Consider the following 21894-nt stretch of genomic DNA (forward strand, 5'->3'; position numbering starts at 1 on the left):
GACTACAACAGGTGGGACTATTAAGAAGTTCCTGTATCTGTAACTGCGGCAGTCAAATGACTGCAGCACGATGTGCAGACTACCGTGGTGAAATTTTATTTCGTTGTCCTATATGTTAGAGGAAAAAATCTGCTTGAAATGGCACTTTCTTTGCTCGATCACGACTCAGACTAAGACAAATCATGATAATTGTTGCAAATTGGATCATAACGTCTCCAGTAACATTAGCTGCGGCTTTTGCAGATGTTACGGAAATTTCAGCCATTCAGTGGTACGAATATTGCCGTGATATATGTGCAACCAAAATGACACGACATGAATCATTTAGAGGAGTCGGAAGAATAGTGGAAATAGATGAGACAGTTGTTAGAAAGCGAAAATACAACAAAGGACGTTTTATCAAGGAAGATTGGGTAAGTAGCATTCCCGTAAATATACTTGACAGGTACTTAGATTTTATGATCGTTCAATCCAAAAGGAACACTTTCAAAGAGTGAGAAACCTTCAGGCACTGTCAATAATACCAATCATAAAGGAATTCGTCCAGCCTGGCACCACGATCTATACCGATGATTGGAAAGCGTATAGATGCTTCCATAGACTTGGGTTTGTGCACCCTAACCCTATGCACTATGATTTTAGGACATCTGAACCTTTATCTAACTTTGACAAGTTTTTAAATCATGTAAAAGGAGAATATCCACTGTAATTTATGAGTTTTTTATAATGTATTTTTACTTTATACTAACTCTCTTCTGATTGGCTTATATTCTTCAAGGTCACTTAAAATTCGTTCAAACGCCGTCCATAAAATATAGTCCCGTCCTAACTTTTAAGGTTTAAATTCATTAATTGCCAATCAAAGTCCCGTGTAAGAATGGGGGAGCAAGGATATTTCATCAAATCCCAGAAGATGAAAACGGCGACCGGTTGTTTTCTTTACCGGTAGTTTACTTTATACCATGTTTACTATGCCAGTCGGTTAGCTTAATTGCTTCAGCCTTCAGTTTACAAACAATATCCACGTTCAACACTACCGTAATTAAGGACTTGAATCATATGTAAAAGTTCGTAACGCTCATTTTTCCATATAAACCCTGATTATTGTTTATTTTTGACTTGAAAAACGGTGAATTCCACTAGCTTGAATTAGTAATGTTACAATTAACCACATTAAGCTTACTAAACATTCACACAGATTCTCAGCAACAAATATGTCAAACTACTAATAAACTGCGATAAATCCCAAGCAACCCAAAAAGGGGAAATAAAGGGGTGAATGCTTTGGTAGCGAAAGGGGAAATAAAGGGGAAAACGCGCCAGAATGTCGCCTTTTTCGCCTGTCCGGGGGAAATAATGCGGATTTTCCCCTTTTTCGCCGTTTTGTCGACAAATTACCGACTTATCGCCTAAATATCCGCCGAATTGTCGAATTTTCGCCTAAATATCCGCTGAATTCTCACCTAAATATCCTCCAAATTGTCGGATTTTCGCCTAAATATCCGCCGAATAGTCTACTTTTCGCCTAAATGTCCGCGGAATTGCCTACTTATACGCTTGTTTGTCTACTTTTCCCCTGAATACACACATGACCCCCTATTTTCCATCGATTGGCAGAACCCCAAGGGAACCCTATGTTCGCCTTTATTTTCAACAACAGACCAAAATATATCTTCCATGCAGTGGAAAACCGGTACATATGTCATGTGACGAGTAAAACCGTTACGAAAATAAACGTGAGACGGAAAGAAAACCGTTTATACCTGACAAATAACGACATCCCAGAATCCTCGATAATATGTTACATGTGCGCGAAAACACCTGGTGTAAAAGCCCAACTGCCATCCCGACAAACATATAACACAAATGAAATGGACACATGAGTCATAAATAAAAGTATCCCGACTAAGTAGTGAATAACTAGCAAGGATAATATGGTATTTGTACTAATTTATGATTCGCTGGTAGTGCTGAATAAGTTCTAAAAATAACTGATTTTGCAAGTCTTCAACATTGATGCTGACCGTATGAGTTTTGCTGGGAAAACTCTACTTGAAGACACTTACTCACGCATTCACACCATATTACGATTGGGTACACCTTGGTAAGCAGCTCTCACAACAACTAGCCAGCTTAGACCAAACGCTTCCCAACAATCGGTAACTTTGCAAATATATCTTTGAACCCATTCTTCCCTGACTTGTGATTTGACTGGTTTGGCGTCCTACGATTATAAAGGTGTTACTTGGAAAGGCGTAGTATCACCCTGAATGTCTGTGCTATATTCACCTTAGTACTTTACTCCGTGTCTGTTTCAAATTCTAAATACAGTACATTCAGTCTTCCTCATTGTTTTTGCCTTTCATAAGTTGGACTATTCTAAGAATTTGTGGTAATTGTATGAACTTATGGTTCCCTTACATTTCACTGCGCTCTTGTTACGAATTACAAACATAATACGTTTCAAATGGTTCAAATGGTTGTGGACGGAATAGAAGGAGCTTTCGCTTAACGGGCTTCCGTGTCTAGTAGCAGTGGATCACTGACACCTCCAGTCAAGAACTTAGGTATATTAACTATAATAGAGGAAAAAAAGAAATTGATGAACCATAATAAGATGTTATCCTTAATCCCTAAGAATACGTCAAGTTTCCTCTTAAAGGACTCCTGGGAAGTCGCTTGGACTGGTTCAGTCAGCAGCGAATTCCAGAATTGAAGGCGATCTTCATAAGGTATGAATTTGAGTCCCCGGACTGGCTTCGTGGTTCGCCGTTGGATACGCTCGAGAGTGTCCTTATCCCTTTGGAGTGAGGGAGGGAATACTTTGTTTCCGTACTCTAAATGAGGACGAATAAAAGTGTTGAAGATTATGTGGAAAGTTCTTCCGTCAAACTGGCTAAAAGTGCGCTTCAATGTTACCAGTGCAAGGTTTGCTCGAAATCCAGGCGGTAAATAAATCTCAAAATCAATAGCTCCGTAAGTCTGCGACACTGATGCTGATCGCATTGGGTTCAATGGACTCACCTAGCTGAAGGCACCCGGTCATGCATCTGCATCAGATCACGAGTGAGTACGTCAAGTTTCACTTCTCCCACAATCGCTAGCCAGCTTACATTGGTCACTTCTCAATATATTGGTATTCTACCAAAAATATCTTCGAACCTCTTCGCTTCCGACTTCTGATCTCACCGGGTTGACACGTTTAATTATAAAAGGCGTTACTGGATATGGTGTCGTCAAACTTCAGTTACTTGTAACATCTTTATTGGTAAGACCGACGCCATCAGGTACACCTATTCGTAAACTGTGAGTCTGTTTCTTCTCGTAACTTTATATACCATTGCTTCATTTTAATTTCTATACATTGTGGTATTTTTTTGTAGTTTTGTACACTTTCTTCTCCTTGTCCATTTCTATCTTTTATATTCATCACGGCTAGACAGACTCCCAGGCTACTGTGATAATTAGGAGTATTTGAATTATAGTACGAACTAAGGATCCCGGAAATAACGCAATTTTATCATGAAGTATAAAGTGAGTACGAATACACGTATGGTATTTAGAATTCGAAATCAAGCATTCAAAGAGTACAAAGGGATAGTTAGTCCATACAAACACCACATCCACCACAGCTTAAATTGGAGTCTGAGTGTCTGTAATCGTTTGTACGTCTTCTTAAGTTCATTCTGTGCCTATCCGACAGTGTATTGGATAAAGCCTTTGTAGTATCAAGGATGTACTCATTAGTATTAGAATTAACAACCGAGACTGGAACAGACTCGCACGGTTCCTGGAATTGTATTTGATCAACATGTCGGTTGTGTGTGTTTAAATCATCGATATCTAGAATTCGCACTATAGATTTCCTGACACTCTTCACCACAATCCCCTAGGCTGGTCGAAGATCGTTTCCACGATAACACATAACTCCAGAAGACTCCAAACACATCATATTCGAACGGAGAATCCTTTTTATTATCTACGATGGAGTCTCTTTTGTCACAGAATGTTTAGCATTTTCATATTACAGTAGAAAAGTATCTATTCTCCTCTCCAGTTCATTAAATGTTGAAGCGGCGATAGAATCAATAGCAGTTTTTAATGTCCTGACAAAATGTTCTGCCTGACCATTAGAAGAGGGATGTCTGGGAGCAGTAAAGTGTTGTCAAATTTCAAATACTTGTAGCATCTTCACGTTTATTTGTGTTCGTCTGGTTCTACCTACCTTAAATTGAACATTTTTCAAATTTCTTGTCAGTACATTGATTCGAGTACTTATAACCATTATATCGTCGTTGCAATGGAATCTGTAACTGAACAGTTGAATGCACATTCAAATTGTGAAGCCTTCGAAGTATACATTGAAAGGTTTGGAATCTAGGTTATGACCAGTAAAAATGTTCAGGATAAAATTGCGATTCATTTCCTCACATTCGTCGGAGAAAATGCCTGCAGCCTTCCAAGAAATTCGGCATTTCCAAATACGTCTATTTCACTTTCCTGTGCAAGGCTTAACGTGCTACTTCTGATAAGTCATGATAAAGGAAAGTACATGAAATGATTCGTCAGAATGACCAAAAGGTTAGGAAATTCATCCTTGAGTTTCAGAAACAACCTGTCAAGTGCATTTCTTGTGATCATTTCCATGTACAGCCACGTGATCGATTGGTGACGAAAATTAACATACCTAGTCAGGAGAGAGAGCTTATGCAAATGCCGAAGTGTTCTTTTCAAGACCTTAGAACTGCGTGTATTAATTATGATGCAGTGCATATAAATGACTTCCAGAACATCACACCTTTCACTACATCACTTAGTTATCGTGATCTGTGCGTAAACAAAGTCATGCAGATTACAACTCATTGAGGAATTGCAATGCAAGTAACATGGGTGAGCACAAGTTCGGTATATATTTGTCCTGTATAAATTACATTCACATAATTCATGTGTATTTTGTCATGCTTAGTGCTTTAAATGTGGTAAAATGGGACAAATCCAGTCGATTTTAATACTACTGTTCGTTTTTGCGCAAGTAATATTGGACTTTGTAATTCAGAGCCCATTAACTTGTGCTATACTAATAATCATATACTATCCTTATTTACAACTTCCAGTAGACCATTTCATATTCGAAAACGATTATATTTTTCCGGTTGTGTTTCTACGATTTAATCTCTGACACTGGTAGTGTGGTCAAAGAGAACTCAGGTGGGGAAGACCAATTTACTATTTGACGCAAAATTACGGAGTGTTTTCGTAAAATGTGAGAACCAAACATGATATACCTCATTCCTATTTTTACTACAATTATTCTGTGTCTTTATTCCTCTCCTCTTCAATTCGATCCTTTCAACCCTCTTCTACCAGGCATTCCACTTCTGGTTTGTATTACGTACCACTTAGGTCTATCAACATAAGCAACATACATCACAGCAGTATAAAATTCACCACTTTAAGTTGGAGTCACTAAATCCCGACGCCATGAATAAACTCACAAAAATTTCATTTCGAATGTTACTGATCACAAAAACGTTTTATTCCTGGATGTTGTAACCTGCTGTTAAGAGACGATAAATTTTCAGCCCTAAATTGTGAGTCACTCATCACTGATTGTAGAGCATCAAGGACAGCTTTCCTTATTGATCTCCGAAGACTGTCCTAATGAAATGCTTGTTAACTACAGAATCAAAGTGCGAAAAGTAGCGCACAACTGCAAAGTCCTTGTATTCTGTTGCGCAAGTTAAAAATATTAAGACCTTGAACACAAACATCAATTTTATTACCACTGCAAGGTTCAAAGACCCATAGAGGGCAATGGATAAAGTTTTACAATACAGAATTACCAGACCGTACGCCATAGAATTAATGATAAAATTGCTTAAATAAAAATATTGTCCGAAAACTGATTTTCCACAACCTTTGAAAGGTCTGCTAAAAATGGTTGAGGAATCAATAGTTAATATGCAAGCCAGTCACAACAACGGAATACATTACAAGGACCTAGATAAGTCCACTCTAATTTCTTCTGTTAATCCTAGTAGGGTGCTTACGGCTTATCAGTAAATCTTGCGCTTTTAGAAAAGCTTATTTCAATTCTCTTTGAAGTCTTCCAATAACCAGTACTAAATCACGTTTAGTTTATAAATGACGTGAAAATGTGAGATTTCATATAAATATTCGTCAACCAGCAGTCTGAAGAGTCCATACTCGAGCTTCAGAAACAAGCTCCCAAGTGTGGTTTTGGGTTGAAGATGCCACAGGTATTCGTAGTTTGACAACGCTCTAACCAGTAACACCTAATATGAATCGTACCCACCAAGTGAAATTAAAAGACAGAAGCAGGGAGGTTCGAAGATATATTTGATAGGCTATCAATATATCGAGAATCGTCTGATCTAATCTGGCCAGCGATTGCAGGGGCTGTTGAGCACGGCGTTCAAACTTGTGATCTGGTGCAGATGTATGACCGGGTGCCCTCAGCTAGGTGAGTCCAGTAAAACCAATGTGGTCAACATCCAATGTTGAAGACTTACAGAGCTATTTGTTTTGGGGATTTATTTTCCGCTACAGGGCCACCAAATATACGTTGAGCTACTTGACTGACTTACTACCGTATGTAACATACAGAATCAGGCGATTTTGATAGACCGTGAAGAAAAACACTTCTATGTAAGTGTACTTTTGATAAGGAAAAGCAGTCTAGAATTTCTTGTCATATTTCATAGCCTTAACAGTCGATACGTCAAAACGAAGTTAGTATATATGTAGGTCTTTCGTAAGGACAACAGTGCATAAAGATAAATCAGTTCTTGTGGTGGAAAGATGGAAAAAACATAAAGGAGGACTCATTTACACGTAACACCAATATAATCGAAGGACACCAAATCAGTCAAATCACAAGTCAGGGAAGAAGGGGTTCAAAGATATATTTGCAAAGTTACCGATTGTTGGGAAGCGTTTGGTCTAAGCTGGCTAGTTGTTGTGAGAGCTGCTTACCAAGGTGTACCCAATCGTAATATGGTGTGAATGCGTGAGTAAGTGTCTTCAAGTAGAGTTTTCCCAGCAAAACTCATACGGTCAGCATCAATGTTGAAGATTATTGATTTTGGGCAGTGCTGAACCAATTAATCAAACTAATGTCACTATATGAAGTGTCGATGAGTTAGGACTAGCCAACACCAACAACACAAAGTGTTCTGCTTCGGTCTTGCTGCACCACTTGGTCAACTTAATGTGCACTGCTTGCGGAATTTTATTTAATAACCGATTACATCAACTATTTTAGAGAACATGCTATAGTGTTTAGGAGAGCATGCCAGATCACTACATATCCCAACGTAAAGTTCCATGTTCTGGCGAGATTAAAATTCACTCACTTTCTGTTGTGTTTTCTTGCCTATGAGGTGTTTAACAAAGCTTGGTGCTTACTAACTACTGCCTATCCGTTAACCGGTCTTGTGTTAGCAACAGCAGAACTGGGGAACGTCTTGCATCTACTTCTGACGAAGAAAATTGGTAAGAATGCGAGCCTTTTGTCAGTCTGGACAACGAAGATATATGACTGTTGAAAATCTCTTAAAATTTATTGTTACCGTAAACTTCTAGTTGGAAGATATAGAAAAAACTAAATATAGTATTATGCAATAAAATATTAGCAGTTCGCCTGAGTAAATTAGATTTTGGGTGAAATCGCTAATTTTGTCAAATTAATGAAAACAAAGAAAATTAAGCGAATTAAACATGTCTCAAACCGGTCTTGGCGGGTTTTCCGGAGTTTCCGCCTCAAAATCTTCAAACTAAAATTTCCACGCATGGGGCAATAAGGAATTATTTTATCGCTTGTGGTTGTAAAAGGGTTATCCCTAAGTTTTCAGGAATTTAACAGACTGTCGAATAAAGGATAATACTCATCGTCTTTCATGAATTCGGAATTTGTTGGCATCGGTGCTGTTAGGGGCGGAGAGAATGGTCCAACTGTTGTAATGAAAAATCAACTTAGTGAATCCACACGTTGTATACTAAACAGCGCACTTAGTAAGTTTTTTACTTTGGTGTTTTTTGTTCGTAATATTAGTGTCCACTGTCAGATCTTTGTTAAGGACGTTCGCTGTATCTGTGAGCAGACAGTCGCTTATCTCATGAAAATAGTGATTCTAGGCATATTAAAACCATACAGAAATGTAACAGCTGACATCTCGGTGACCAATAATCGTGTCAGCTGTCATTGGAAACACTCATTTAGGTCTCTGAAAGGGCAACTAGGTGAAAACATGATGTATTTCATCGTAGAAATAACCGGATAGGGACTCAGCGAATTTCCCACCTCTAGACAGTCCATTGTGATTTCTAACCCCATCTTAATAGGATTTAGGATTTTCGAGCCAAAGCGTATTGATCGTTTCTTCCCAAGCAACGAATGCTCCATTGCATTAGTTTTTGAAAAACAAGTGGTTTAGTTATAGTTACTAATAGTTTAACTAGTGGTTGCTAGTACTTTTGGGTAATAAAAGTATAAAGGACTAGGTAGTAACCAATGAGTAATGGTATTTATTTGTCCGGATTTTTCGAGGTGGCGACCTAAAGTCATGGTAAAGGGTAGATCAAAAAACCAATGCCAAGTCTGCAGATTGAAATGTATAAAGGGTCGCCCAAGTTCTATTTATTTACTGTATGCTCACCATCCAGATATAGTTTAAGTAAGAGGTTGACGCCTAACGAAATTAATAAAACCAATGGCCGACCCCGAACTCCCAATTTTGGGGAAGTCCCCAACGTTTGGGGAGATGGCACACAAACCCCGAAATTTCCCAAAAATGTGCCAAATTTTCCCCAAAATTTGGAACTCGGGACATTAAAGTGCACATTTTCATTTAGCTGGTTTCATTGGTTCATTGACCAAATGTTTTATTTTTTATTTATTTGAATACATAAATATTGGTACAAGGGGGTACCAGATATATATGCACCACACTAATCAAATATTTACGTTCTGATATATTTTAAAACATACACCCACTTGTCGTCATTCGATTGTGGAAATATTCTACAACTTAAGAGCTTCAATCGACTCAATCTAAAGGTATTCTGATTATCGTATACTAAAAGTGTATATCCACCGACTAGGTGCTCTATTTTCACAGGACTAGTCGGGTTAGAGCTTACAACAAAACTGTCTATGCCAGATTTACTAATTGACTGTCGGGGCTGTCTGGGTTTTCAATGTGTCATAGCTTTGCTCCAAAGTCACTTCTTGGGGTAAACTTCGGTGAGACTATAATTTATAGATGACCTTTGAGCGACGCTAAAGTAGCCTTTAGAATGTCCATCTACACACTATGGTTAAATGAGAGTTATAAACCTGTGTGAAGAAGGATTTTGATTTACAGTTGGTGGTTAGGGTTAGGAATTAGATTTATGATTTTCATCATAAACTGACATAATCTAAAATGCCAAAACTCTATTTAGCCAAATGGATAAAAAAATTTCGCTCCGAAATTCAAAGCCTGTTATCGTAAATCAGATTGGTTCGTCCATAAATTAGTCTCGCCTTAACTTCATTTCACCATATAGTTTAGCCATCGGTCTGCTTAAAGACTCTTCAACGTGGCGCTCATAGATCGTGACATAAGTTGTTATCTTCTTGCATCTTACTTTCCAATGGTTGTGAATTACTGAGTTCATGTTGATTATGTTTAGTACTATCGTCCATAGTAGATCACTACTTTTAGTTTCAGATGGGTGGTCAACTCTTATGTATTTCTTTTGCGATTTCCAGGTGAGCTTGATGATACTCCCGGTGTACCGTTAATGACCAACTGCCCTCAGGAAACCAAGAGAAAAGGCACCAAATTATCATCCAAGCATCAGAACGTTAGCAAGGCAGATGAATTGTCTACCCGTCCTCAACCTCCATGTTCTGTTCGATTGATCGACGAAGAAGAACGTGTTCTAGTTAGTGAATTTCTCATATCAAAGGTTTACTGTATCATAAAACTAGTCACTCATTCTTTTTCGGCTTCAAGCTATGGGAAGGTTTCATAAGGTTTATAAATAGTATATCCTCTAGTCTGTCCATTAATTCGTTCAAATTTACTGGGGCAAATTATACTTGGAGCGTTTTGTTTGATTTGGCTGTTGTGTATGACTTTTTAATCGTATTCTTCATCGCGTATTTTTACGAGTAATCTCAGTTTTCTTTGATAGATTTGATTGTGCATGCGAGCTATACCCTCTGCAGCCTCATGATTTATAGATTTTATGTGTGCCTTAAGCACCGTGTTAGTGGAGAAACTGAATGTATGTTTAAGCTAGGAAATGTTTTGATATTTACTAGTCATTCGGCTAGTGGAATAAACTGAAATGAAGGATGATTCTAATTATACTGTTACTTTATCACGGAGGGTTGAATTGGTCTAATCATTAGTGAATAATAGTGTGTACAGGTTTACATACTACATGCTAAATGCTCTAACCAATAAATTACTCTCTGAGCAGTTCTGTTATATGGTTTGCAGCCAGGGTTTAAATTCACATGCTCATGATTAACAATTGTTTGCACAACGACATCTAATTATCCATATGTCAACCTAAATGCACAAAAGAAACAGGATGCTTTTAGTCTAAACAGCATTAATATTGTGTGTTCAATACGGCAATTCAGATAGTTATGTGCAACTTAGGACCTGGGACATATGTAGATTAGCTCAGGTCGCCACATCACATTAGCACAGCGCGATAAAATTACCAAGACAAATCTCAGATTAGTGGTAGTAACAACATCAGAAGTAGTGGGAACTTTTCATAGAACCAAGAAACGGTAGTTTTCGGAATTAACTGAAGTTAAAAAGTAAATAAACCTGAAGCATTCCAAACAGTTATGGACCATGCCACCAAACGTCTAAGTATTGGCCACGACAATCGCGTAGACCACAACCAGGTAGTCTGGACCTACCTTAATGGCTCATTCCAACAATCGCTGACTTTAGAAACTGGCGCCACACCCTAGTTTGACCGCCTCCAACTTTCTCTTACACCCAACTTCATCGTACGTCGAGGTAGATGGTGGTTAGGCATACGTAATACCTGTCTACCTCACTTGGGAAGGACGCATTACCTCAACCGATTTGTTATCTTTACTTGAAATTCTACTTCTGACCTCAACATAGTCATTCAGTGGTTCAAAAATCCTCGACCAATATCTCAAGGACACCTAGAATCAGATAATAACAATCTACGAATGTCATCTATTCTTAATAAGCACAAATTAGAATAGGGAGCTGCTTCACGGCAAACTCATCTTTCGGTTGTCAGATGGATATCTCACCTACTCCATAGGTGATGCGAATTGGGAAAGCTAACCAGACTTTCTGAGACCGTGCCAAGGATTCCGTCAGAGGCCTATCCACCTGGGCTTGTGGAGCATTCAAGATAAGTAAAGTGGTCAACTTCATCCACTTTACTATCATTAGTTTGTTGACTCAGACCGATTCTGAAGCGCTTTATGTATATATTCTCGGAAATAAATTGTAAATACAACTCAGGAACATTAAAGGTTCCTATTATTGAAGTAAACAAAGTGAAAATCAGTCCTGAACAAATGAAATTCAAGTCTTTTTGAGACCCGTTAGGTAGTCTAGTCCCGTTTTATTTTGTTTTTGACCTTTTTGTAGTGAAATATGACCATGGTAATTCGCGTTATTACAGCGTCATGTTTTTGCTTGATGACACTCATAAACTTACACTGTTCTAATTACCCGAGATATATATCACTTTGATGTCGACTTAAAGTGAAACATAGTGATTTGATAGATTTTGTATTTCATCGGCACTTCTTTGCGTGTTGTGTTCACCCACCCATATAATTCGAAAATTCATCATTATTCTCAATCAATTGCTCCATTAAATGAGGTTAAACAATGCTAGTGATTCCCTTGGACCAGTTGCTATCTAATCATATTATTTTACCTCATTGTATATTTATTTATTCTACTGCTAAATCTAACTAAAAAAACAGAAACGAACCGTTTCAAACAGTTATTCAAAGCTCAGGACATTCTCTCTGAATCACTAACAGCATTTTTAGATTTCAACAGTTTAAAAATCCCCATAGAATATTCAGAAATAAAGGATATTTGGGCGGACAATTGTTTCCAATAACTTAATTATCAAGCTCTACAGTTTCAGGTCTATAATTATTGTGATATTTTATTAAGGCCAGAATAGCGCATGCATTAATGAATTTGACAATGTTTTGCGTTAAAAATAGTGGACTCTTTCATCTGTTACGATATAAATACTTCAAGATAGTGTCATTATCTTATGTAGACGACAGAAGGGTTATCATTACCATTATTACTTATGTTCTCATGTTATCATACCCTTTTATTATTCTTCATATATATTTTTGCTCAGCTATTTCGTTACACACATTTGTGGTTTGCATACTATCTATGAACAGTTAAAGCTCAGGTCACTTTATATGAGAAGAAAAATTAGCACTACAATTTTACCTTATTTGTTTAGAATTCTGTTGCATACTGACTTCATATTAGTTAGTCTTTAGGTAAGAGTCATAATGTAAAGTTTAGCTGTCATCCTAATAGCTTACAATTGTATATAATCGTTAAGTTATTGTCGATCAAACTATATTTGCATTAAACTTAATACAATTAAATTTTCTTTAATGTCATCCGTTATTTTACAATCATAAGTTAATCTGACTGGCGATAAATTTGTACCATTGAAACGTAACACTTCTTAGTGAAGAATTCATCTTATTATTCCTAGTATGAGTGTGTTTACATAAATGCACATTTCGAATTGCCTTAAATAAATGGTAGGTACGTGATTTATCACATTTATTACCAACTATCTAAATGATTATTATTATTATTAATATGTTTATAGTTAGGTGAAATTTCTTATTTAATGTCATGTGAATTATTTGAAATATTGATTCAATATAATTAGGTTGGTTCCTAACTTTATGATTCGGTAATTTTTTCAAAAAGGCACTTTTTATATTTAAGGAAACAACAGCTGTGTGGCTCATGGGTATTTCGACAGTGTTACATATTTTTAGAGGTGGCATATTGTACCATTCCTATTCGGTTTTATGTTTACTTTTACTGTTCAAAATCCCTTGGCCATACTGAGTACTAGTAAAGACTGCTTGTAATCCTTAGTGTTCTATAATTGAGTGATGTATTTCTTCATCTACCCTTTGTGCAGAGTTTTCATATTCAACAAAAAATGAGAAACTTTGCCTCTTGATTATAACATTTTCTCCAATTACATTTCACCACACAATTTTGATAAACAGTAAGTTCACAGATTCATTTTATAGCTTGGTTTGGCCACTTCATTGTTTTACTCATTGGCCCTACTGAAACTGGTAAACACATGATAATGTTGGATTGAGATTTGACACATTTACACTATTTTACTCGGTAAAAATGAATAAATGAATAAAAACTAAATAAATTCGCAATAAATATTTTTCTAGAACCTTATTTGGCAATTATCTTATTGTAAATTTGGTTCTATCACTTGATATCTCAAGAAGATGAATCATTGAAAAAAAAACTGGTGTATGGAAGGTCACCTAAATTAGTAGGTTTTTGATACTTGGTTAAAAAATAGTAAAATAGACACTTGTAACGATCAGTACTTATCACGATGACATTAGATAAAGACTTTCTTTGAGTCGTAATGATGAATACCTAAGCAGAATATATTTTGTCTCTGACGCGGCTGTAATTGTCATCACCTGAGTAGTCGTATTTTAATTCAAGGTCATAGAATATAGGTGGCCTATTTTTGGAATTTGGCACTTGATGATCAATACGGTTTTGATTGTAACTCGAGTCTGTTTGGATACCTTATGTTCGTTGCTTCAGTGCCTCACCCTAGACATTAAATAGTGTTTGTATCCCACCACTAGTGAGTTCTTTGAACTCATTTGGGACTAAATCAACTGGTTTGGAAAGTTTTTAAAGCTTATTTATAGTTAATCTTTTGAAGGAGTTCGTTTTGTGATCCAGTCATGTGAAATTGTGTACAGTAAATGTTATTTCAGCTTTTTACCCTTTTGTTGTCAAATCCTGTCATTCCAGTTTGAAGATGCAGACGTTTTGGCTTGGCATTTGGGTTGCCCTGCAGATAGAACAGTAAAACTTATCGCTATTGTTGGAAATACAGGTGATGGGAAGTCACATACTCTAAATCAAGCGTTTTGCGGCGGTGCAGATGTATTTGTCACCTCGCCCTCGCAAGCCACGTGTACAATTGGAATATGGGCCGCCTATCTACCTAAGGAGGGCTATCTTCTCATAGATACTGAAGGTGGGCTATCAATTTTCTTCTTCTTCGTAATATAAAATTGAATTTATTTATCATTTCTAAATGAAAATAGCAGACATTATGGCGATCGACAATGTTTCTTATCCATATTTATTTTGTAAAGCATAATCTCTTTAGCCTATAATTTTTAAAGTAACCACGTGATTTCTTCCAGTTGTTTTTCTCTGTGCAATATGAACACACAAAAGTATATGTGACGGTGGTTTAGTGTGTTTTATTCTATATAACTCAGGAAATTAGATTTTCACAGCTGAAAGTGAATAATAGCTGTAATCAATCCTCTCGGACAATCAAAAGAAAGGAAGAGTTTTGTTTAAAGTAGTGACCTTTGTGGTTTTGTGTTTCTCGATCTAAACGGTTTAGCGCTACTTGTCATCACTAATCTGTCCAAAATATGTAGCTCATGCCTCAGAAACAAACAGCTTTATTTGTTTTTCCACATTTGACAACTACCCATTTCACATAACATGAGATGTTATTGGATGTTTCGTGAGCTGTCGTGGCTAGTCGACTTTTGATCTTGCGACAATTAAAGTGATTGTGTGTTTTCGTTGATTGGTTAGTTCTTTAGGACCATGTATAGATTTTTTCATACAGACGACCTGTTTACTTATAAGAGAGCAATTATACTGTTCAGGAGTCTTCCGTGATTACAGGTTTGATGGTAGAAGACATGCAAAAGTCGCTAGTATTTGATCATTGGTATGTAAGTACTGACGTGGTTGGAATTTGTATTGCACACCATTCCACCGTCTACTCCGACACCCGATGCTGGTTACGCTGAAAAAAGGCTTGGATTGCTTAATAGATACATAGCATAGTTCTATGGACCTGTTCACCGTTGGTCTAAGCTATTATGAAAAGCAAAGATCTAGTTACTATCAAAAAGATTATCGTAATCTGTAGTGTAGAGACCTCAGGTTATCTAATCCAAACTAACCACGATAGTTCAAATATATGTTTGTAATTTTCTAGAGTTTCGGGATTCAACATTACTCCGTAGTTTATATTCCTCGATCTGATCAGTTTCATTTCAATTATGTTATTTTCGTTTAATTTTAATGTTTTATATGAAACAATATTACCTGTTGATAAATATGGTATGGAGAAAGCTACCAAATAACTTACATTATATAGGAAAAATAGACATCATAATGGCAACACTTCAACAGTTTCTATTAGATAGATAGGTAAATCACGTGTACGTTAAAAGCTTTTCTTTGGGAAATTCTGTTGGGTTGTTTTAAAGTTTAGTTTTCTTAATGGTGTAAGTTCTCAACATAATATTGTAAATACCCTTGTGTCTCTTGCTTCTATCCTATCATAAATCTCAGTCGCTTTATTGGTATCAATTTGTCTATCGACAGGTTTCGACTGTTGTAGAACGTCCGATAAACAGATAGATAAAGTAATGTATATCCATCTTATTTTAATTATGATACTCTTTTGAACTGGATATTTTTGATATGTTTAGAACGTAGTTCTGATGCTTTTAAATTGGTGAAAGTCACGTCACTTTCGATTAATAAAGATGTCAGTCATTTCCGAAATGTTTTACTGTCTTATAAAAGGGTTTTTTTCTGGCTTACATATTGATTATTATTCATTTTATTGTTAAATATGAATTATATTATTTTGAGTATGGTTTCGTACCTCACATACACTGGTCATTAGTCCTGCGATTTGGTCGATTGTATATAATGATACCTTTTTCAATTATTTCAAATATAGGTTTACTTGGTGCTAGCCCTAATCCTAATCGACAAAGACGTTTATTGTTGAAGGTTTTTGCATTAGCTGATGTTGTCATCTATCGTACTATGTCTGATCGTCTTCATAGTGATATGTTCACTTTCCTTGCGGATGCAAGCGATGCTTTTTCAGAACATTTTCGCCCAGATTTAGAAGCACTAGCTGAACGTACTGGTTTACCATGGACACCTGGTCAGCTAGGCCCAGTTGTTGTTATATTTCAAGAGACGCAACATACCCTCCCACTTGATGAACCTCACAGCATAGCTTCAGTGAACAATAATACATGCACTGATCGTTTGGGGTCTGCGGAACCATCTAATGAAAGAATGTCAACTTTAAGTAAGTTCCGAATTTTAGTTTTCCTGTGCATATCTAATACCTGGTAGTCGAGTTTCTGTATCGTTTGCAGTGTCACCGTGTTAAAGTAAACTTAGTGTTGGTAGATATCCCACTTTGAAACTTTTTATAGTTCAGGGTCCCTGAGTAGTATCACAACTCTCAAATTATTCATGATAATTGATATTGATGACAATCAACTATCCGTTTTATCGACTAACGCCCACAGATTGCAGAGATTTATTTTATAGGACTTTATATCTCTTCGTATTTCCGTGATTTGTATTCTTTCTTGATCTATTGGGAATATTTGACTCAACTAACAGTTTGTTTATGTCAAAAGTATCGTCCTAATTAGATAGTTTTAATTCACTAAATAGTTACCTTCTGACATCTGTCATTGATCACGGGGTCTAATGTATCTGTTCCAAGATCATACATGCCCTTGAAACTTTTCAGCTTTAGTGTCCTCTTCTTGACTCAGTTTAACAACAAGTCAAACAGTCAAACGGTTCACATTATTATTATTATTATTATTATTATTATTATTTATTACGTCATTTATTCACTCTCTTTTATTCCCACTTTATGTATCCTTATTTTTCGACTAATACAAGCAGCTAGCCTATGGTGGAAACTCGGTTCTATCTAAACGTTCTCGAGTTACTGCCTGGTTGAAAAGTGTATGCTACCAACAAATACGAATACTGAAGGAGTTTAGATGGTGGTTGGAGGTAGTCGACAGGAAACCCTGGACCCGGGTCTCGTGCTATTTGGCACTCATCAGCAAGGTGTACCTGTAATCTTGAGGGAACTGGTGCTCCCTGGCGGATTCGAACTCGTGTCACCCAGCTTCACAGTCAGAGACGTTACCACAGTTATCCGAGCCACGACTGACCTCCTGTAGGACTGAGATGTAATCACGATTGATTGATCACTGGGTGGCGATCAATGTCATGCGTGTCTAGTCCTTATTAGTGCAGATCGAATGCTATCGATCATGTTGCAATGTGGCCACCAATCTAGGTGACTCGACACTGCGGGCACTATATATTGATATTAGATGGTGGTTGGAGGTAATCGACAGGAGACCCTGGACCCGGGTTTCTTGCTATTTGGCCGCAGTGTCGAGTCACCTAGATTGGTGGCCACATTGCAACATGATCGATAGCATTCGATCTGCACTAATAAGGACTAGACACGCATGACATTGATCGCCACCCAGTGATCAATCAATTGTGACTGAAGGAGTTTTTCTGAAACCACATACACCATTCAAACTGTCTGCCTTCAACGTTCACGCACTTACGCAAGTCGGACAACAGATAGGGCTAGCTATGTCTTTGGAAAGTCTTAATATCAACGTTTGTTGTCTATCCGAGACCCATATTCAAGATTCTAGTGATGTACTACAAATTCACTCTTCATCTGTCACTTCAAAAAACTTGTTTTACGTGCGTTTATCCGGGGACCCTGCGGCATCTTCATCTGGTCTTGCTGGCGTTGGTGTCGCACTAAGCGCTAGAGCTGAGGTAGCACCAATCGATTGGATCTCCATTAACAGTCGGTTATGTGCTGTTAGATTAGAAAGTTCCATCAAAGTGAGAAGAAATCGGCGTGAGAAACGATGTCTTTTCGTCATCTCCGCCTATGCCCTGACAGATTGCAGCCGGGTTGCAATCAAGGATGAATTCTACCACCAGTTAACTGTTCTCCAGAAAGTGCGTTCGACAGATATTGTAGTACTAGCCGGAGACTTGAATTCTCAGGTCGGGCGTCTAGGCACAGAAGAGAGTCGTTTAGGTGGCCGATGGGGACTTCTTGGTCGCAGGACAAATAATGGGGACCGTCTACTGCAACTGTGCACAGACCACAACCTGTTTCTGGCTAGCACTAACTTTCGGCACAGTCATCGCCGATGTACCACCTGGCGTCCTACCTCTACATCTCAAGGCTGGACTCAGATTGATCACATCGCGATCAGCTACCGCTGGCGTGGTTGTGTACAAGACTGCCGCTCTTTTTGGAGTACCTATCTGGGCTCTGATCATGCCCTGATCTGTGCCAATCTTACCTTACTTTTCAGTGGCCAACGAAGTGACTGTCACCAAAGGATTGATATCAGCAAGTTGGCTGCAACTAAGTATCGAACCGAGCTAGTTTCTAAGCTAGCTACCATTCTGTCGAAAAATATGGATGCGCATTGGTTGCAAGTGCATGGCGCCATGAAAATGGCGGATACAGTCAGTTGTGGGTTCGCGAAACGTTCCGCTTATAAGCACTGGGTTTCTGCAGGTTCCTTACAACTTATCGTCTGTCTACTCCGAGTGACCGTGAGTTTGACCACAAACGAAGGCTGTTACGTAATGAAATCGGGCAAAGCCTGCGTAAGGACCGAGAAGCCTGGTGGTCGGAGCGTGCTAATTTGCTGGAAGCAGCAGCTGCATCTGGTAATTACCGGAAGCTCTTCCAACTCATCCGAGCCACTGGCAGCAAGAAGTCTGGTGTGAGCGAACTAATCTACGAGGATGATGGGATGTCAATCACTAACATCCATCGACGTCTTGGGCGATGGACAGAATTTTTCGAAGGGCAGTTCAACTGGCCTGCTGCTCCGGCAACATCGGTCAGACTTTCCTGTCCTCCATGGCCGGTGACGACTGATCCACCAAATGAGGCGGAAGTCCGCAAGGAACTCCAACTCTTGAAGCGCTAAAAATCACCAGGCCCAGATAACTTACCTCCGGCTCTTTTTAAAGATGGTGGTGACTTTCTGGTTAAGGAACTGACAACGTTGTTTACAAAAGTCTGGAAACTAGAGAGTGTTTCAACACCATGGAATGAGTCGATAGTTGTCCCTATCTTTAGAAAGGGTCCACGTCGTTCCTGTAACAACTATCGGGGGATAAGTCTACTTCCGATTGCGTCCAAGCTATTGGCTTCCGTCATACTTCGTAGGTTGTTCAAAACCCGAGATTGACTCGCGAGACCAACAATCGTAATGTTTCTTGACATCAGGGCTGTCTTCGATTCGTTGGACAGGACTGTTCTCTGGAATTGTCTATTGAAGAAGCGTGTGCCTGAGAAGTTCATTAACATATTAAAGGCCCTATATACAAACACCTCAGTTAGAGTGAGGGCATATGACCACCTTTCTCCATTGTTCCATTCGAGCAGTGGGGTTAGACAGGGTTGCCCAGTTTCACCATTCCTCTTCACCTTTGTCATCGATGACATTCTGGAAACAGCTCTGATGGATGTAAGTAATGGCGGTGTGCATCTATTGCCTGGAGAATTCTCGACCTTGGCTATGCGGGTGGTATTGTCTTACTGTGCGATAATGCCCAAGCCGTGCAATCCGCACTTAATCAGTCAGCAATGAATGTCCGTAGGTACAGTATGTGCTTTGCACCTTCGAAGTGCAAAGTACTTTTACAAGACTGACAGGATTCTAATCCTGTACTCACCCTGGATGGTGAGCAGATAGAAGTAGTCGAGAAGTTCGTGTATCTAGGTAGGTGCATAAATACTGGTGGTGGCGTGAGTAATGAGATCAATGCACGTATAGTGAAAGCCAGAGCGGCTTATGCTAATCTGGGCCATCTTTGGCGCCTTCGTGATGTCAGTCTGGCTGTAAGAGGTCGGATCTACAACGCTTTGGTGAGAGCAGTTCTGCTCTATGCTTGTGAAACCTGGCCTCTCCGAGTTGAGGACGTTAAACGACTCTCTGTGTTTGATCATCGTTGTCTCCAAAGGATTGCTGACATCCAGTGTCAACACCATGTTAATAATGCAGGGGTCCGGCATCGTGTGTTCGGGCACAGAGATGATAATTCAATTGGTGTCACCATCTTGAAACACTGACTTCGGTGGCTTGGACATGTTCTACGAATGTCGTCCCAGAGAATTCCACGTCGGGGATTGTTTGCCGACTCTGGGACTGTTTGGAAGAAGCGGAGAGGTGGTCAGTGTATGATATGGTGTCGTGGTATGAAAGAAAGCTGCAAAGGGCTGGCTTCTGTCGGTCCTTCACGACTCCCTGGCTGGGGTCCTAGAGATGGTGCAACACAGTGGCTAGAGACCTTATCAGATGGCTCAGAATATAAGTCAGTGGCGATCCTGCTGTAACCTTCTTTTACTTTCTTCATTAAAAGTGGTTGTATCTTCCTTAACTGAAAGAATTCTTTTGGTTGTACCTCTCCGTTTCCCCCACTGTTATTACTATTATTATTACACTACCATACACTAATCTATGGTCGTTATTGTTCTTATTTTTTCTTTTGCGCACCTTACATTCTTCTTCTCTTCCCATTCTCATTATTATTGCGTGGCGCATGTATATCTGGTGCCCCCTTGTATCAATATTTATGTGTTCAAATAAATAAATAACAACAATGGGGGGGCGCTGGATAGTACGTCATTTCAAAGACCTGTCCTGAAGATTCCAGTGGGTTACTACTATTTTTATTTTCCGTTTGTTTGTTCCTCAGGTTTTTGATGTGGATTTATCTATATATCCTGTGATATTCGTTCCTGACTTTGATGTCTTGGGTGGACCGTGTGTTAGTACGGAAAAAGTACTAACTGTAGTGAACGAGAACACAAGAGGGAACAGTCGAATGTATTTGAATGTAAAATTACAGAACATTTTATTAAAATTTGAGAACCATACTGTAAATACTTCATTTACAAAATGTCTATCAGTTGTCTTAAACTTGACTGTTCTTTTTGCACATGTCAATCAATCATCTCAAACTTCATTGTTCTTTCGATTCCACACCAATCATTCTTTGTTCTCGTTCTCTTTTCTTTGATCTTCTCAACCTTCTGCCGCCAGACACTTCACTTTCGATTGTGATACATACTACTAATGTCTATCGACATCAGTAGCACACACCACACTAACCAGTCTAATTCTCACTAACAATTACTTGTGTTACTGAAATTGAAGATTAGTAAACAATAAATGAGGCAATATCTTTTTGCTACTTTTACCCGCGCTACAGTAGTTCACATCACCATTGCAATTAAAAAACTCGTCCATTCTACTTTGTCTACTCAAAAAGTCACTCTCAATGGACATTTTGTAATTACAAAGGACTAGAATGGTCGTATGGAGTGTCCTTCTATACATGGGTCATTTCAGCGACCATTAGGGACTTGTTGGTTAGAGGTCAGATAACTATTATTCCGTTTTTAGAGTTTTACATACCGAATTCAGAAACAATCGTCACTACTGTTTTGCGAAGCGCTCTCCGTCTTTTTTCATCGATCACTGCATTCGGTTGGCGTTCTCACTGGTGTGCTTTTCTGTAATCATACATTATTCGCTTCCAATCTGATTATGCGTTTTAAATGTTAACAGGTGAATGGCTCTTAAAGACAGGTGTAGTATTCTGGTCGGGTAGCTATTTGAATTGTCTGAAAATCGAAATTGGTTCA

The 21894-nt window shown here is 38.4% G+C and overlaps 1 protein-coding gene across 1 annotated transcript in view; it reads left to right on the forward strand.

Moving 5' to 3' along the window:
* Positions 1-7748: 7748 nt before the first annotated feature.
* ZFYVE1 (Zinc finger FYVE domain-containing protein 1) overlaps positions 7749-21894 on the forward strand; it is a 28660-nt gene continuing 14514 nt past the window's right edge. Inside the window, exons 1-4 of the mRNA XM_012938765.3 lie at positions 7749-8034; positions 9776-9951; positions 14115-14343; positions 16093-16455. Coding sequence (XP_012794219.2) covers positions 7920-8034; positions 9776-9951; positions 14115-14343; positions 16093-16455 — 883 coding nt within the window. The 5' untranslated portion in view covers positions 7749-7919. The remainder of the gene's footprint in view (positions 8035-9775; positions 9952-14114; positions 14344-16092; positions 16456-21894) is intronic.

Source organism: Schistosoma haematobium, chromosome 1 (assembly GCF_000699445.3).
Source record: "Schistosoma haematobium chromosome 1, whole genome shotgun sequence".
NCBI classification, from domain to species: domain Eukaryota; kingdom Metazoa; phylum Platyhelminthes; class Trematoda; order Strigeidida; family Schistosomatidae; genus Schistosoma; species Schistosoma haematobium.